Source organism: Urocitellus parryii, chromosome 2, assembly GCF_045843805.1.
Source record: "Urocitellus parryii isolate mUroPar1 chromosome 2, mUroPar1.hap1, whole genome shotgun sequence".
Lineage (NCBI taxonomy): Eukaryota > Metazoa > Chordata > Mammalia > Rodentia > Sciuridae > Urocitellus > Urocitellus parryii.
The window spans coordinates 185910110-185926757 of record NC_135532.1 but is presented as its reverse complement, the minus strand read 5'-3'; the positions used below and the strand labels follow the sequence as shown (position 1 = coordinate 185926757).

Sequence of the window (16648 nt, the reverse complement as noted above, 5' to 3'; positions counted from 1 at the left end):
ATGAGGCTATACAAGTAATATATCACACAGTCCTTAAAATTCTTCACATGCTCTGACTTCATAAAAATAGGGTTGTGCACTGCAGTGCTATTCACAGCTGAAAAATTGACAATAGGCTCAATTCCCTATTGATTGGGGGTTAGTTAAATATACATTATAGTACACGATAAAAGAGAACTGTGCATTACGTTACAGAGTGATCATTAAGGAGCTGGGGAAAATAGTGATAGTTTTAAAAGAAGTTCATAAAATGGTATAAAATGACCTCATTTTCTTGTAAACATATGTGTTAGTAGGAAGAAAAAAAAAAAACAAGATATTCACCAAGATGTCACCAGTATTATCTCTGGGTAGGTGAGTCTTAGGTGCTTTTGCTACATGTTCACAGCGTTCTGCTCTGAGAAGGTAGACTTTGACAATTGGAGAAAGCCCAAAATGTCATAAAACAACAAAATGAAGAAAAAAGAAAAACCAACCTAGAAAGCTGGATTTGGAGGCCTGAGAAATTAATCACTTATCCAACAGGGATCCGGTTTTCAGTGATCAAAGCGATATTCAATAAATTATTAAGTGCTAACTGAAAACTAGGTTCTTTAAATGATTAAATGTTTCTTTAAATGTTTAAATGTTTCTCTGGAGAGGACTTTTTGATCCTTACCTGATCCTGTCCGCCCCACAATGCCAATCTTCTCCTTGGGTTTGACGGTGAAGGACACTTTCTTTAGGACTAGGGGGAGATTTTCTCGGTACCTCATCTCTGCATTTTCAAAGGTTACTTCTCCCTCCTGGGGCCAGTCAGGGGGAGGAGCTTTGTTCTTGATTCTGGCAGGGGCTTCCAAGGAGAGAGTCTAGGGAGACAGAAGTGGCCAGTTCAGACTGACTGCAGATTTTTGGAGAGCAGCTTTGTCACAGAGACATAAAAACAGAACAACAACAACAGCCATACATAGGCAGCCACCACCCTGACCCCCTGCTACAAAAGAACACCTTGGCAGTAAATGCTCACCAACACTAAACTAGGCAGAGAGGACCTGACTACTGTGCTAATGGCCACCATGCAGCAGCCGGGAGATGGCCTTGCTTTTCAAACTGCCTTCTCTTTTAAGGAATTTTCCACAATACTGCCTTTGGGGGCTGAGGGAGAACCTAACTGGGGGGGGGGGGTCACAAAGTCTTTCACCCCTCTTCAACAACAGTTTTATCAGAATTCTTTGAAACGATCCCACTTGAAATAGAATCTTACCATTTGAACATTACTAGCCTAAGTTAATCCCAAAGTAAGGAAACCAACATTTTCTGAATATCTGATCAGATTCTGGTATTTTTACACCTCTTGGTGAATCCAGGAGACAGATTCCAAATCTAATTTTGCCACTAACAGCTGTGTAACTTAGACATGCTACTTTTCCTCTCCAGTTCTTGAGTTCCTATCTGCAAATTGTGGGGACTAGGTTAGATAACCTTGGGAATTCATGCCAGCTTTAAGAGGCTGTTCTATAACTACCTCGGTAATTTGGTCACCAACAGCTACACTTCACAATGACCTGGCAAAACTCTCAGGCAATTACATATGGGGCTCATAGCCTTGGGGAAATCAGGGCCAAAGACTAGTGGTCAGGGGCAGTGGAAATGGAAGCCTAAAACTCCAAGTTGGAAAGACTGTTGGGAGAGGTATTCAGGTTAGGGACTGGCAGTGGGAAAGCAGTCATCAGAAATGGGTCCAGTGTACACCACTACTGACCATCATCCTGTCCTCTCCAGCATGAAACTGTCCCTACCAGCAATATTAACTCAGCCCTCCATATCCACATGTGCCTACATGTGTCCTCTATGGACCACAACACAGGGCAAAGCAGCAAGCTCAAAACATAAAGAACAGCTGTTGCCAGATACATTAGAGAGTTGTCTGGCTCTCTCTATGAGAATATTCATTTGGAAATTTAAGAAATACCTGATAACAAGTGAAATTCACTGTCAAAACAAATCAGTGAGGAAGCACATCATCTCCCATAGGAAGTGCAGTTTACAAACCCTCAGATCTCAACTGCAAGGGTGGTTTTTTGAAACTATGTTTTTAAGTTTAATTATTTGGAATTCAGAATGTATTCTTTCCTGTCAACAATAGGAAATTCATAAAACAGGTGACTCTTGAGAAATGAGTTAAATTTGAGAATCCTAACTACTCATGACTCTGCTTCCGTCCACAGAAAATTGCTTTTAGAGTTCCAACTGGGGCATCAGCAAGATATCACCTCAGGGCAAGATTGAAGGGGGTCTTAGGGGAAGGTGGAAAGACTAGATACTCTCAGTGTTGCCTAAATTTACTTGTTTCTTAAACTGTGAATGTGGTTTAGAATGATCTATAGAGCTTTTAAAACCACAGAAACCTGTGTCCCACTCCAGACTCATGACATCAGAATCTCCAGATGAGGCCCATGTTAGTCTTTGCCAAAAGTTCAACAGAGGATACTGATGGCCATCCCTGGCCAAGAATGACTGGACTAGACCAGAGATTTCAATGATACATGGTTTCAAACAGTACAAAGAAAATGTTACATCAGTCAGTTAAACTGAAATAAGAAGATTCTGAACATTTTGGGAATTAGCCAATGAACCTAAGCTCTCTGCTGGACATAATTTATCAATATATTTAGAAGCTCTTAAGGTAGTTTATTCTCTATTCCAAGCATGCTGGTGAAGCAGAGAAAACAAATCTCCTGCTTGCACACCATCTGTGGAAATAAGGGAGGAGTCAGACCACAGCAAAAGGCCTGCAGCAGTCTGACCTTAATGTAGTGATTGATCCTCTCCACTGAGGTGAATCGTGCTTCTGTCTCCGATGCCAGTCTGACCGTAAACTGGAACAGTCCCGTTAACTGATAATGGAAAACAAAAATCCAACAGAGAATTTGTTATAGATATGTGCCTGACAATGTGAGAGAACTTCTTTTATCCAGAGGACTGTGACTCAGTTGTCAGAACAACCTGAGCACAGGTAGCAGCTGGTTCAGGGACCTGTTATTCTCTCACATTTAAGAGCATGCCTACCATCCCTCATCAACTGTGCTGCTCAGTGAATGCAGGTGGCACTGGGGTCCTGCTGGCACTATGTTCTTGTACCCTGAGGCCTTCTAGACAACTTTATGTTTCTGATAACACACATGCAGCTACAAGATTTCTGTATCTGACTGGTATCTAAGCCTGTTTGTGGTAGTCACAACAAACAGAAATTGTAACCTGTGAGCCACTAGTAAGAAAGCTCCCAAGGAAGTAAGATAAAAGATAAAAGGCTGAGAAAAAAGTGAACACAGAGCTCTTGTGCATCACAGACTGGGGATTCTGAGCACAGTGGATATAGCACACTCTCTTCCCCAACTCTAGATAAGAGTGTCTGGATGGACATCTTTGGGTATCTATGAAGACACATTTTTTTTCTGGAGTTCTTTTGGCTACTTATTTACTTTTTCTCTCCAGTAAGGAAAAATGTCAAATGTATACAAGAGTACAAGGAGTAATAAAATGAACACCTGGGCTCAAGGAGTTAAATCCTTTTATTCATAAATTCTATCCCTCTCTCCCATTCTGACATGTCCCAGCCAAGTCCAGATTATTATTGTCAGGCCAGACCAGGAGATGCTCTGAGGGTCTGGTGGTAAAACAATGGCTTAGGGTGCGGCCCCATCCCCACCCCAATCATGTCTCTTCAGTGCTAACATAGGAAGTTGCAAAGCTGATGCCTCCAACCCAGATACTGACCTGGACAGCATAAGCGATAGCAAGACCCGCATAGGCTGGGGGAATCTGCCCGTGCATGAGAACTATCATCAACCCAGTGGTGGTGACCAGGGCTATGCTGATGAGGTCTAGTCGCACAGCCAGCCACCTCATTGCACATGTGAACAAGAAGAAAGTAGCCTGGTTGTCATCCAGTAGCTCTTGGTACCTGTGAGCAGATAAAGTACCATGCAAGGGCTGGGGTTAGAGCTCAGTGGTAGAGCACTTGCCTTGCATGCATGAGGCACTGGGTTAGATCCTCAGCACCACATAAAAATAAATAAATGAAGATATTGTATCTATATAAACTAAAAAAATATTTTTTAAAAAAGTACCATGCAAGCCTGATCATGGATGGAATCAAAGCTTGAGTGAATCACTGAATGCAGGGTAAATAATTACCTACTTCCTGTTTTTGAGAGAATGACATGGAAACTTCAGGGGGGCAGGTTATTCTAGGCCTTCTGCATAGGAGGACATGGAATTTTCTAATGTTAGTTTCCTCCAAAAAAACAACAACAACAAAAAAAAGTGGGGCTGGACATGTAGCTCAGTCGGTAGAGTGCTTACCTAGCATGTACAAGGCCCTGGGTTCTCCCCAGTACCACCAAAAAATAAAAAATAAAAGTGTCACATTAAACATATTAGGGAGAAATATCTACCTGAATGGCCCAGGAAAAGCATAGGAGAGGAGAGCATAAAGAGGGTTGTGCTAAGCTTTAGAAAGACATCTTAGGTTAAGGTTATTTTCTCAAAGAGAGGTTATAAAGGTAAGCAGGAGAAACAGTCTAAGGCCAGGGACTCTCCGAGTGAACGTGGGAAAGCTGCATGAGTGTGCTGACCCACTACCAGTGGGCAGAAGGCACATGCTTTCCAAGGCCACAGAGCTAAGAAGTAGAAGTGAGCCAAACCATAGCAAGAGGAACTTAGATAACTCTGCCCACAGAGGAGTGCTGCGTCAGTCAGCAGGGCTGGAAAGACCAGACCCATCTGAGGGCTCAGGGTACCATAGACTACTGCATCTCCCCAGCAGGGGGTTTGGCTGGGCACGTCTACTTTGCCTTAAAAAAATCGCTTTTCTCCCTTACAATAAAACACATATTCTCCAGATAAAATTTAGAAAATGCAACAAAAAAGAGAAAAATATAAATTCCAGTTATCACCCAGTTAAAAAACAGAGTTAATATTTTGCTGCATTTCCTCCTCTCAGAACTTTTTCAATTAAATTTACTGTGTGTATGTCTACACACACATATAAATTCAGTATATTCCACTTTTTTAAAAGTTATGAAGTATTTTTCTGAGGCATTTAATGTTTTGAAAATAATTTTTTAACCTTGCTACTGTAATTTTAAAAAACTTGATTTCTCAAATAGGCAATAAGTTTAAAGCTTACAAAATGTTTACCATAAGTCAATTTTTCTCCTACCCATCCTCCAGCTACCCACTTCCTAAGTGTACACAATAGTTTCTTGCGTATCCTTTCAGAGATATTCTAAATGTTGCACGAAAGTTGCAAATATATTCTCAAAAGACAGCACACCATATATACACCTGGATCCTTCTCTTTCAATATTATCTCAGTACCCACAGAGCTGCCTCATTCTTTCCAAGGACCACGGAATAATACACTGTATGGGCACACTATAGCTTAGTTCACCAGCCTTCTACTGAAGGACAATTAAATTTGCTCCAATCTCTTAATACAGATCTCCAGAATAACTACTTATGCACATAAATTTCATAAAAATATTTGATGGCTAAATAAAATACAAATGTAACATCAATGACTCCCTTTTAGTATTAAAAAAAAAAAAAAAAGCAAAACTACCAAATACAGCTTTTTAGGAACAAAAGCCTAGAGACTCCAAATCTGCTTTTGTCTTCTCATTTGCTCAAAGGAGTCTCACCCAAGTAATTCAATTTTAATCAGAGATTGTTCCATTAAAATCACTAATACCTTTAGTAAAAATTTTACAATCCCCAGCTGTGGCCTTGAAGGGTCCTTTAGATTCTTGTTAAATGCTTGGATCCTGGCTCCCCTTTCAAAGCCCCCATCAGCACTAACCTGTGCAGAAACTCTTGTCCTTTATTGTAGGCATGGATGGTGGCAAGGCCCTGTATGCTGGATGTGATGTGGGAGAGGAAAGGTGACTGCGTGATATTGTCCAGACGCTTCAGCTCCCGGATCAGGACCCTGAAAAGAGAACGGATTCGGTGTCACAGGGGTGGACTAGCAACTCTGGCTTCCTCCCTGCTCTGGCAGACATGAACACCTCCTATTTACCTGGAGACAATGTGCAGAACTGAAAAGAGGATGACCAGGGGCCCCACAGCCACAAGAAACCATGGGAAAACTCCTGCAATCATTCCGACACAGAAGAACACCAGGATAACGTTCTGGATGAACATCTCAGCCTGGAATGGCAGACGCACGTCGACTGGGAAAACCACAAGGGAACAAGTGTCAGACTCTTGGGACCCATAAATAAGAGAAATGGAGCTCAACGTTTAAAAAAGAAAAAAATGAGGTTCGACCAAATCTGAAGTTTGTGATGCTGCTTTTCAAAACTCCTTCAAAGAAAAAGCTAGAAACCTGGTTGCTTTAAATTATCTTGAGACTAGAAAAATTAGGTGTGATCTTCTACCCCTCTTTTTTTCCACTGGCCTGCCTAGCCCTTTGAAACATCTCCTGCCTTTACAAAGTACTATATGATTTTTGGAAAAAAAAAAAAAAAAGAACAAGATAATCTGTATTCTTACCAATATCAATGGACTGCTGCTAAAATTTAAGAAATTTTTCGTCATAGGAATTTTTAAACATATACAAAAGTTCAAGTATTTGTACAGAACCTTTAATAGGTATCACTATTTTTTTTAATTCTTCTTGGCAGTTTCCCCACCCTATTCGTCCCCCTCCTTTTTTTTTTCTTTTTAGTTGAAGTATTTTCATGGAAATCCTAGACATATTGATAGCACTGATTTGTTTCCCCTGCTTTTCAATTGTGCATGTGTGCACATACGTATGTGTCTGTGTGTAACACAAGTGGAAACATGTTATGCACCAGTTCAGTTATCAGGGATGGTTTGATTCATTACCTTTGGCCACGGTTTTATACTGGCCTATAGATCTGAGACAAACTTCTGTTGTGGAGACCGCCATGATGCAGTAGTTAAAAACACTAGGTTTGGGGTAAAAAATGATCTGGGCTTATTTCCCAGCTTGGTCACCTGACAGCTCTATGACCCTAGGCAAGCTACTTTAACTTTTCTGGAGATCAGCCTTCTCATGTATTCAATGGCAGAAACAATGCCCACCTCACTGGCTACTATGCAGATTAGGATAAGGTACATAACACTTCAGCACTCTGCTTTTCGCACAGCAAGCTCTTAGTGAAGGTCAGAAGGCACCACTACTCTTCTGGGTTATGGGTAGAATGAAGTTCTACTGCAGGTACAGACCATGCAGCACCTAGAAAACCTTACAGAAAATAGAGGTGTCTAGGAATCAATGGATTACCTCAAAGTAAACATGAACCCTGGAATCTCAGATGTCACTGTCCAAAGTCTGTCTGCTAACTCAATCCTCTGAACCTGCTCTCAGGTCAGATAAAGCAGAATGAGAACTTAGATGAAGGGTTCCTAGTGAAAATACCAGCATCTCAGGTTAGAGATGCACATCTGGGGGATCATCTGGGAAGGCTACAGGCACAGTGAGCTCTGGTTTGTGCTCTAGAGCATAAAAGAAAGAAGCAGTGAGAACATACCTTCATCCATGTCTTTGGAAAACCGGTTGAGAATCCTCCCCGTGGGGGTAGTGTCAAAAAACTTCATAGGGCTCCGAAGAATTCTTCGGAAAAGCTCGTCATGGAGCCGGGAGGAAGCTCGCAGTGTGCCCTGAAGAGTAGACACAAGATGATCAGGACCTAGGGACTCAGGGTGCTATTTTGCAGGATATCCATTCCTAAAGGCATGGAAGTGCAAATGGTCAGGTGGAACAGGTGATGAATGAGCAAAGGCTGAGGACATTGGGATGCAGGTCATTTCAGCTAGGGTCATCCTGCTGTACTCAGAATAAACCCAAGAGATGCCACGCCAGAGCATGGCCACACAGTCACCAGGGAGAGGAGATGCAGAGGCTGCCCACCATGGCATACCTTGACAAAGGCAACTCCGCGAATGGCTTTCAGGATCAGCATGACTGCCATGGAGAGGGCGTAGATGCTGGCATAGTACTGCATGTGGGGATTGTCCTTCATGCTGTCGCTCACAGAGCTCCTGTTCCCTCGAGTTACTGTGGTATTCTGTTTGGAGGCAAGGCTCTATGAGGCAAGGCTCTAAAGCCTACCAGGTGTCCCCCTTCAGGTCATGCTCAGCTCAGGGGAGGGTAGAGGGCATGACCCTGGGACTTGGTCACACAAACACAAGGCAGGCTTTGCTACTCCCTCTGTTTTCTAAAGATAGAGCTGACAGCCTGGCAGTGTTCTGTGGGTTGGTCAACAATTTTTTTCATGTCTTGTGAGATTACATTAGGAACCCATCTTTTTCATCCTAGAAAATCAAAATTGCTGCTTTTTTAAAAATTTTAAATTGATATATAAAATAAAAAGATTGTGTGTATATATATACACACACACCTTTTTTTTTTTTTTTATAATAGTGGGGGACTGAACCCAGGGCCCTGCACATGAGGCAAGTGTTCTACTACTGAGCCATATCCCTAACCTTTTTTAAAAAATATTTTTATTTTTTATTGATGGACCTTTCTTTATTGATAATGTGCTGCTGAGAATCAAACCCAGTGCCTCACAGGCTAGGCAAGCGCTCTACCACTGAGACACAACCCCAGCCCTCCCTAACCTTTTAGAGAGTTTTGTGAGAAAGTTTTGCTAAGTTTCCCAGGCTAACCTGGAACTTAGCATCTCTTGCCTCAGCCTCAGAGTAGCTAGGATTATAGACTGTGCCACCATGCCAGGCTAAAATTGTACATATTAATGCAGTACCATGTTGTGTTTCTGTTGCTTCTTTTAAATGACAACTAGAAGTTTCCCTGAGAATAGCCAGGGACTATGGAAAGATAGTCACATTCTTAGACACAAGATCTTCTGCTGATGAGTAACCTTACCCCACTTCCTTGTTTGATCCAGTAACTCAGCCACCAGGTGCTGAAGGCGGTGCTGCCCACGTTCAGCATGAAAAGGGCCATGATGACCAGGAATGCCAAGGGTCCCCCTGCAGCCTGGATGTAGACACCATACACTGACCAGGGCACTGAACCCTGCCCCTTCTCTTCCAGCTGCACGAGCTGCCCTAGGTAAGTGAGAAAGAAACATGAACTTGGGAAGAGTGTGAATTACACTTTGTCAGAGGCCTCGGATTTGAAGTGGACACCTGCACTGGATGAAATAGACCAAACCAACATAGAGTAATAACAATAACTAAGCTTTGGTGGGCTGTAGGAGGACCTGTGACCAATTAACTTTTTGCTGTAAATAATTAGTTAACCTGTAACCAACTGACTGGTTGAGCTGTAGCCAATACAGTTGTTTACTATGCTGAACTTCTTACTGTCAGTCCACATTGTTGGCGGGAGTTTTCAGAACCTGCTCTGATTCTGGGACCCACCTGACTGGTGAATCATTTTTGTTTTACACAAATAAACTCTACTCAATTTAGTTGTCCAAGTATTTCCTTTTAACAGAGCTACTCCCCCATAACTAAGTCACCTAGAGGGCAATGGGATCAAACACAGCCCAGTTTCACAGGACTCTGCATTAGAATCATTTCCTCTTTACCAGAAGTATTCATTCATCTGTTTAACACTTACTAATCACCTACTATAAAGCAGGCCAATGAAGAGGCTTGAAGCAAGGCCCCCATCATTGAGGGTCTGCCTGAGGATCTTATCATAGTCTGGAGATCAGGCAGATAAAAAAGCACATGATAAAAATGTGCACAATGCACCACTGGGCTGTATGCAGGGCAGCATGGGCACATCCAGGGAGGGTACCTAATCCCGGGAGGGGTGTGGGTGGTTAGCAGGCAAGCACAAGGAAGACTTTCTGTGTCATCTGTATTGCTTCTTGAAAAGTAAAGCAGAATCAACCAGGTGGGGAGAGATTCAGCAAAGAAAATAACATGAGCACAGGCACAGAGAGGGCAAGTCAGCACAGCTGGAATGAAGGTCACCTAAAGAGTGTGAGAGAAGATGAGGCTGGTTAAGTAGGCTCTGGCCAGGGAACAAAGGCATCTGAGCCTTCTCCTGTGGACAGGCCATCTTGAGAGAAGGGGCTGTAGGTATGTGGAGATTTGACTCCTAATTCCTCCTGGGCTAGGTGGACCCAGGATGACCACATTATGAGACCAGCTGCCTCAGTGGTGAGCCTCCTCTTCTATGCCTCCCAGTGTCCCCTAGAGAGGAAAGCATTCTTTTTCTTTCTTTATTCTCTTTTCTTTTTTAAACAAGCATTTTCCATGTGCTGTGCCAAGAAAAAAACCCACTGTTTTGAAAATGAGAAGTTACTCTAAGGCTTCATGCAGGCGAGTAAGCTGACTGGTCTGTTTTTATTTTATTTTATTTACTTGGACATGGAGTCTTGCCATGTTGCCCAGATGTTGAATTCCTGGGCTTCCTGGGCTTAAGTGATCCTCCAACTTAGCCTCCCGAGTGCTGAGACTATAGGTGCGTGGTGCTACCATACCCAACTTTGGTCTCTTGCTTTCAACTGGGTGACTCAGCTGTCTACGTGGAACACAGATTTAAAAGGAGGCAGTGGTAAAACTCTAGGAAGGAAATAGTAAGGGTCCAAATCATGGTGGAGGCCATGAGGATAAAGTGTCAGGAGGTAAATCCAGTAGAATGTGGTGACTGACTGACTTGGAGAGAAAAGGTTCACGGACATCTCCCAGGTGTGGCTAGATGATTGCTGCTGACATGAGAATACAGAGAAAGGCCATATATTTAGTCATCTCAAATAGGCCAGACATGGCTTGGGACTTAGAGAGTTGTGAGTAGCCAGGCTGGTGGCTGGGTAGATGAGAACAAATGCTCCCTAGTGATATTCTGGTTTATGGCAGGAACTAACAGATGTCTCAGCTTTCTGTGCTGTTTGCTTTATGGGTGTGTCAATAAAGGATTTTAAATCATGCCTGAATTGAAGAATTTAGGCTTGTTCCTTTCAAAGAAAGAGTCAGAGAGTGATCAATCAGCATGTCAACTCCGAACATCAAATGTCTGCTGCAGTTTTAAGGACAAGGACAGCGGGTTTGCCATTGCCCCAAGCAGGGAGGTCCCTGGATTCAAAAGGGTCAGGTTAGGAGGTGACTCTCTAAGAAAACAGTTTTAAAATACAACTGCTTTTTAAATTTGGAAGTTGATATGCAGTTTAAAATTCACAAAATGAAAATAGTCATGTGATTTCAAATAACTTTTCTAATTCTCAAGATTTACCTCAGTTGCTAAGAGAAAAGCTTATTAATTAATTTATTTATTTGGTACTGGGGTTTGAACTCAGGGGCACTTAACCACTGAGCCACATCCCCAGCCCTTTTTTGTATTTTATTTAGAGACAGGGTCTCACTGAGTTGCTTAGAGCCTTGCTAAGTTGCTGAGGCTGGCTTTGAACTTGTGATCCTCCTGCCTCAGCCTCCCAAGCTGCTAGGATTACAGGCATGTGCCACCACACCTGCTGTTAAGAGAAAAGTTTAAAAACCAGGACCAAGGATAGGGAAAGTTAAGTAGGAAAAACTGCTAACTATAAGTCTTCTCCATAGCCCTGATGCAATATTGTTAGGACTAGGCAATGAGTGCACCCTGTTTCAAAACAGTGCCTCTGAGAACACGGCATTCTTAGACTGGGACCCCTCTATTTTAGCTAGGACTGACTTTTAAAAGTACAGAGGTGAAAGGCAGGAAGGAAAGGCATACCTCCACCCAGCACTCAAGTAGTCCTCATTCAGGATGACTCAGCTGTAACTGTTACACCTGACCTTACCCTGCATAAGAAGGGGAAGGTATGGGACCAAAGGTCCTTCTCACCACCTTTTCTGTTTAGGTAAACAGAAGGTGCCTCACAGTCTCCCAACTTATCTACAAATTTTGTTATTCAAAAATATAAGACCATGTAACACACAACGCTATCAAACATCATGAACTACCATGTGGAGTTATTCCTGATAATCTTTCTTTTCTCTCTCTCTCTCTCTTTTTTTTTTTTTTTTTTTTTTTTGTGGTGCTGGGGATTGAACCAAGAGCTTTGTGCATGCGAGGAAAACACTCTACCAACTGAGCTATATCCTCAGCCCTCATGATAAACTTTCATGACAAATATAAAAAAAAAATCTCAAAAAGGTCATTACCTTCTTCTGGCTTCACTGCTTTTTCCTTCTTTACTGATCCTGTTTTAGGACCCTTGTCTTGTGATTTCTTCTGTGAACCATTGGTTTCCTTTTTTGAATTAATCTAATAGGTTAAAAAAAATTCTCCAGTCATGTTATGGCCATCCAGATCAATGTCCACCAGATACATATTAACAAATCATTTCTCAGGCTACTAAGAAGAAGAGAGATATATGACTTGTTACAAGGGCACCTGTACTCATCTCATATTTCCTCAACTCCTTAAATCTTTGAGATTGGGGTTCCTACTGACATTTTCTCTCCCCAAAGTCATCCAAGACCTGAACTCCAAAGAGAAGACTTTTTAATCCTATGCTTATCCTCTCTAACGTGTCCAGAGTATTACAGTTGGACTCATTTCTATTCCTTCAATCTGAGTTACCACATTACTAAATCAGATCCCCAAATCAGATAATTTCCTACTGCTACCACAGGGGAAACCCAAATCTCTCAGCCTTGCTTTGCAGGACCTCCATGTTCTGGTCTGAGGCAGTTCTCCATGTTCCTCTCCTATCTCACTGCTTCCCATGCTCCTACTCTCTAGCTACACTGGATTTTAAGGACACCAAATCACAATTTCCCATTTCTGTACCCTGTCCAGGCTGGTTCCTTCACTTGGAATGCCCCTCCTCTCATCCCAATCTCCATCACAGTTGTCCCATTTCAGAAGGATTAAAATGTGAGGTGACTTTGACTCCTCTAAAGTTCATCCTTGCCCTTCTCTCCCTCAGCATGTTATCAACATTGCTACTATCTATGTGACCTGGTGTCATAGCTGCCTGTAAAAGCACGCAAGCACTGGTCTTCTACAGAATGCTATGAGTCCCTCGGAGACAGAGGCCATCTCTTACAGGCTCATACCTCACAGGGCCTACTACTGAGAAGTGCCCATAATAAGACATGGCGGGACTCAGTAAACACTCATCAAACTGAACCTGAGACAACAGAAGTTACTTAACCCATTTTGTCTCCTTGTCCTACATGTGAAACATCTTGAAAAATTTAGATCATGTAATAAATATCATTTACGGTAATTCTGAAATAATTACTATGTTTGCAGAATTTAAACTCGGGACTTCATGGGTTAATGCCTTCTTTGCCAAGTTCCTACCATATTATTATCTAGGAAATTCCCTTAATATAGTTAGTTCCCTGCATTTTACTCTATGTCATATTGTCAGCCTCATGTCCCCAGCAGACTTTTAAACTAAGCTTTAAGTTGACAGTGAAAAAACTTAAAAAATATAAAATTTAGAGCTCTATGTGAAATACAAATTAGGGCCCCAAATTTTATATTTACTGCAGTGCCTGAATATATGCTTTGTCTAAAAAGATACCGACATTTGTTGAATACTTACCAGAAGAAGAACATTACATATTATTTAATCAATGCAACAATTCTAGGAGGAACTACTGAGCTACATCCCCAGCTCTTTTTGTGACAGGTCTCACTAAGTTACTGAGGCTGGCTTTGAATTTGCAATCCTCCTGCCTTGGCCTCCCAAGTTTTGGGGATTACAGGCAAATGCTACTGGCTTTTTAAATTGAAGAAACCAAAGCTCAAAAAAGTTAAACGTGCTGAAAGGATGTTCCCTCCACCACCACGCACTGACTCAGTATTCTTTTACTCCTTGGACATTTTCATGTTTGCTTCTTTCTCTCATATTTTGCCCCCCATATCTATAGTGATGAGGAAATGATCTGAGGAGTCCAGAGTGCTCTAAGAATCACAGAGATCAGACATGTAAATCTGGATCAGGGGTCTCTATGGAAGTTACTGATGAACCCCGGAGGTATGAGTTATGTCAGAAGCCTAAAAACATCAATCAGGAAGAGTCAGCTGTGCTGTACCTGAAGTCAAAAGAGGTGAAACCCAAACACTGAGCTAAGACTCCCAGAAAAGGTCCCAATAACTTTCTGCTTTTGTCCCACTCTGACATCAGAATATCCTGGTAGCCAAGAAAGCAGTTTTTAGTCCAGCCTAAGTCACCTGAGGTCACCAGGTCAGACAGCACACGGCAAGAAGAAAACATTGTCTCCTTCACCACTTCTGAGCATGCCCTTGATTGCATCCAATTTGGAGCCAGAGGGAGGGTGTGCAAAGCTACCACCTCTGAGGGTTGCACAGGAGGAGGGGTACAAACAGCACTTCTGAGTCAAAACCCCCTTGATCAGCAGGCTGCTTCACTTTTCTGAACTTTAATTCCCTCCTCAAGTGGGAGATAATCTTATTTGACCACATAGTGCCCATAAAATGACTAAATAGAAAATGGTATTTATAAAGTGCCTAATCCAATAACTGGCAAACAGTAGGTATTAGTGATAGGTTTGAAGTCAGCAACCAAGACACCATTGGACTGTTTCCCAATGTACACATTTAATTTCCTTTCCCAGGCAACTTATTCACCTGTTAAAAAAAAAGGGGGGACATCCCACTGCTTCAGTCAAGGTTGATGGAGTTTAGGAAGCTAAGCTATGACCACACAACAGCACACATCTTCTTAAGTTCTCAGCAGCAGAAAGCCTAGCTCACCACTCCCCACCCTGCTCTCCTAGAGTAGATCCAGTATGTAAAGGAACTCACAGCAGTCTGGTCTTAGGAACACACAGCAGATCAGACAGACATGGAACTCAGCTAAGCTCTCCCAAGTACCCACTGCAGCCATGACTCCCCTGCACAAAAAGGAGACACATGCAAACCTTACCTCAACTGGGGGTGTCTCTCCAAGCAACAGGTTATTAAAAATGGTAGCGTAATCCCCACTTAAATTCATCAGCTCCTCATGGGTGCCTCTTTCCGTGATGCAGCCCTCTTTCATGAAAATCACTTCATCACAATCAACGAGGTACTGCAGACAAAAGCAGGGATGACTGCTCGTGTTTGTGCAAATACAGATCAATACCCAGACCTCAGCTCAGCAGGTCTCAACTGGAAGTGACCTAGGTCAACCATGGGACATCTGGTGATATCTGGAGACAGTTTTGGACACACTGCTTTCCCCACTCACTTATACCCAAACTCTATTTTCAGTCACATCTCTCAGCTCTTTCACTTGCTGACCCATATGCAAAAGCTAATATGCTCCAAGGATCTCTGACTCACATGGCCAACTGAGATGCTGGTATAATGAGCTTCAATGGTATGATGGGACTGGAGGTAATTTGCTGAGGAAATGAAAATTCTTAATTCCAGGAATCTCCAGGTGCCCCACAAAGTTTCCTCCCACCATTCCATGTCTAATTTCCCAAGCCAAGGTGAGCAGCCTAGAGAAAAGCACACCATACCTGTAACTGGTGGGTAACAAACAGAACCGTCTTGGACTTGAGGTGCTTCCGGATAGCACTGTTGAAGATGTGGTTGCCCACATGGGCGTCTAAGGCACTGAGGGGGTCATCTAGGATGTAAATGCTCCTGTCGCTGTACAATGCCCGGGCAAGGCTGATCCTCTGGCGCTGTCCACCACTTAGGTTGGCTCCTCGTTCACCGATCTACAGGGCCCGGAAGCACAGCAAAGCCCTCAGGTCAAGTCTGAAACAGTGCTTTGTGGCCACAACAGTCAACAGTCACCTGTCCTCTCAAGCTGGCACCTTCTCTTGAATTCTCTGCCTGAATAAACTGCCACTATGATCCTTCCAGGAACTGGGGGAGTTGGCTCAGAATCACCTGGTACCAATCAGTCCTATACTTGGCCTTGCCACTGCCCCTGGGCACCCCTCCAATCCGTTCTCCACATGGCAGAAAGATCTTTCCAAAACACGAAGTTGACCATGCTTCACCACTGCTTAAAAATGAACAGCCCTAATAGAATCTTAACACCCAAATAGGACATATGAAGCAGAACCTTTGCCCTTGGCTGCCTAGCAGCTCTCAGAGCCACTGCACACCCCCCTCCCACACCCTGGGATCAGAGCCATTTAACCTCTTTACTCTCTTTCATCAGATTATTTTGTGCCTAAATCTTTGGGTATGTCATGTCCTTAACTATAAGCTTTTCGAGGATGCAGACGGTTATCTTAATCCTTTATATCCCCAGTGTCAAGCAGGTGCTGCACCTGTCACTGGCATACCATGTATCTTCTAAATGTTACCATATGAACAAACAAGGAAATCCATTGTCATATGGTAATTAGCTTGTTTGGAATCTTGTCCTTAAAAAACCATTCAATTAATTTAAAGGTTTTCAAACCTGACTTGCATCAGAATTACTTGCAGGGCTTGTTAGAATAGACTGCTGGGCCCCATGGCCAATGTCTGATTCAGTAGGTCTGGAGTATGGGCTGACAATTTACATTTCTATCAAATTCCCAGGTGATTCTGATGCTGCTGGTCTGGAGACCATGAGTTGAGAACTCTGAACTAACATTTGCCAAATCTGGCTTGAGCGATTTAAATGAAGAAAGCTGAATAAAAATGCCAGTTCCCCGAGGCCTCCAGGGCAGCTCAGGGATATAAGTTTTAACACTGAAGAGCAAAAAC

General features: G+C 42.7%; 1 protein-coding gene across 6 annotated transcripts in view; it reads right to left on the bottom strand.

The window, feature by feature from the left end:
- The window catches only part of Abcc5 (ATP binding cassette subfamily C member 5), a 78423-nt gene that overhangs the window by 15843 nt on the left and 45932 nt on the right, over positions 1–16648 (bottom strand). For all 6 annotated transcript variants that reach the window (XM_026389400.2, XM_026389403.2, XM_026389405.2 and 3 more), the window contains exons 15-25: positions 15457–15660; positions 14877–15020; positions 12133–12235; positions 8900–9084; positions 7932–8078; positions 7542–7671; positions 6062–6215; positions 5843–5971; positions 3757–3943; positions 2787–2876; positions 659–848 (exon numbers count right to left, since the gene is read on the bottom strand). In XM_026389400.2, the coding sequence (XP_026245185.2) occupies positions 659–848; positions 2787–2876; positions 3757–3943; positions 5843–5971; positions 6062–6215; positions 7542–7671; positions 7932–8078; positions 8900–9084; positions 12133–12235; positions 14877–15020; positions 15457–15660 (1663 nt within the window). The remainder of the gene's footprint in view (positions 1–658; positions 849–2786; positions 2877–3756; positions 3944–5842; positions 5972–6061; positions 6216–7541; positions 7672–7931; positions 8079–8899; positions 9085–12132; positions 12236–14876; positions 15021–15456; positions 15661–16648) is intronic.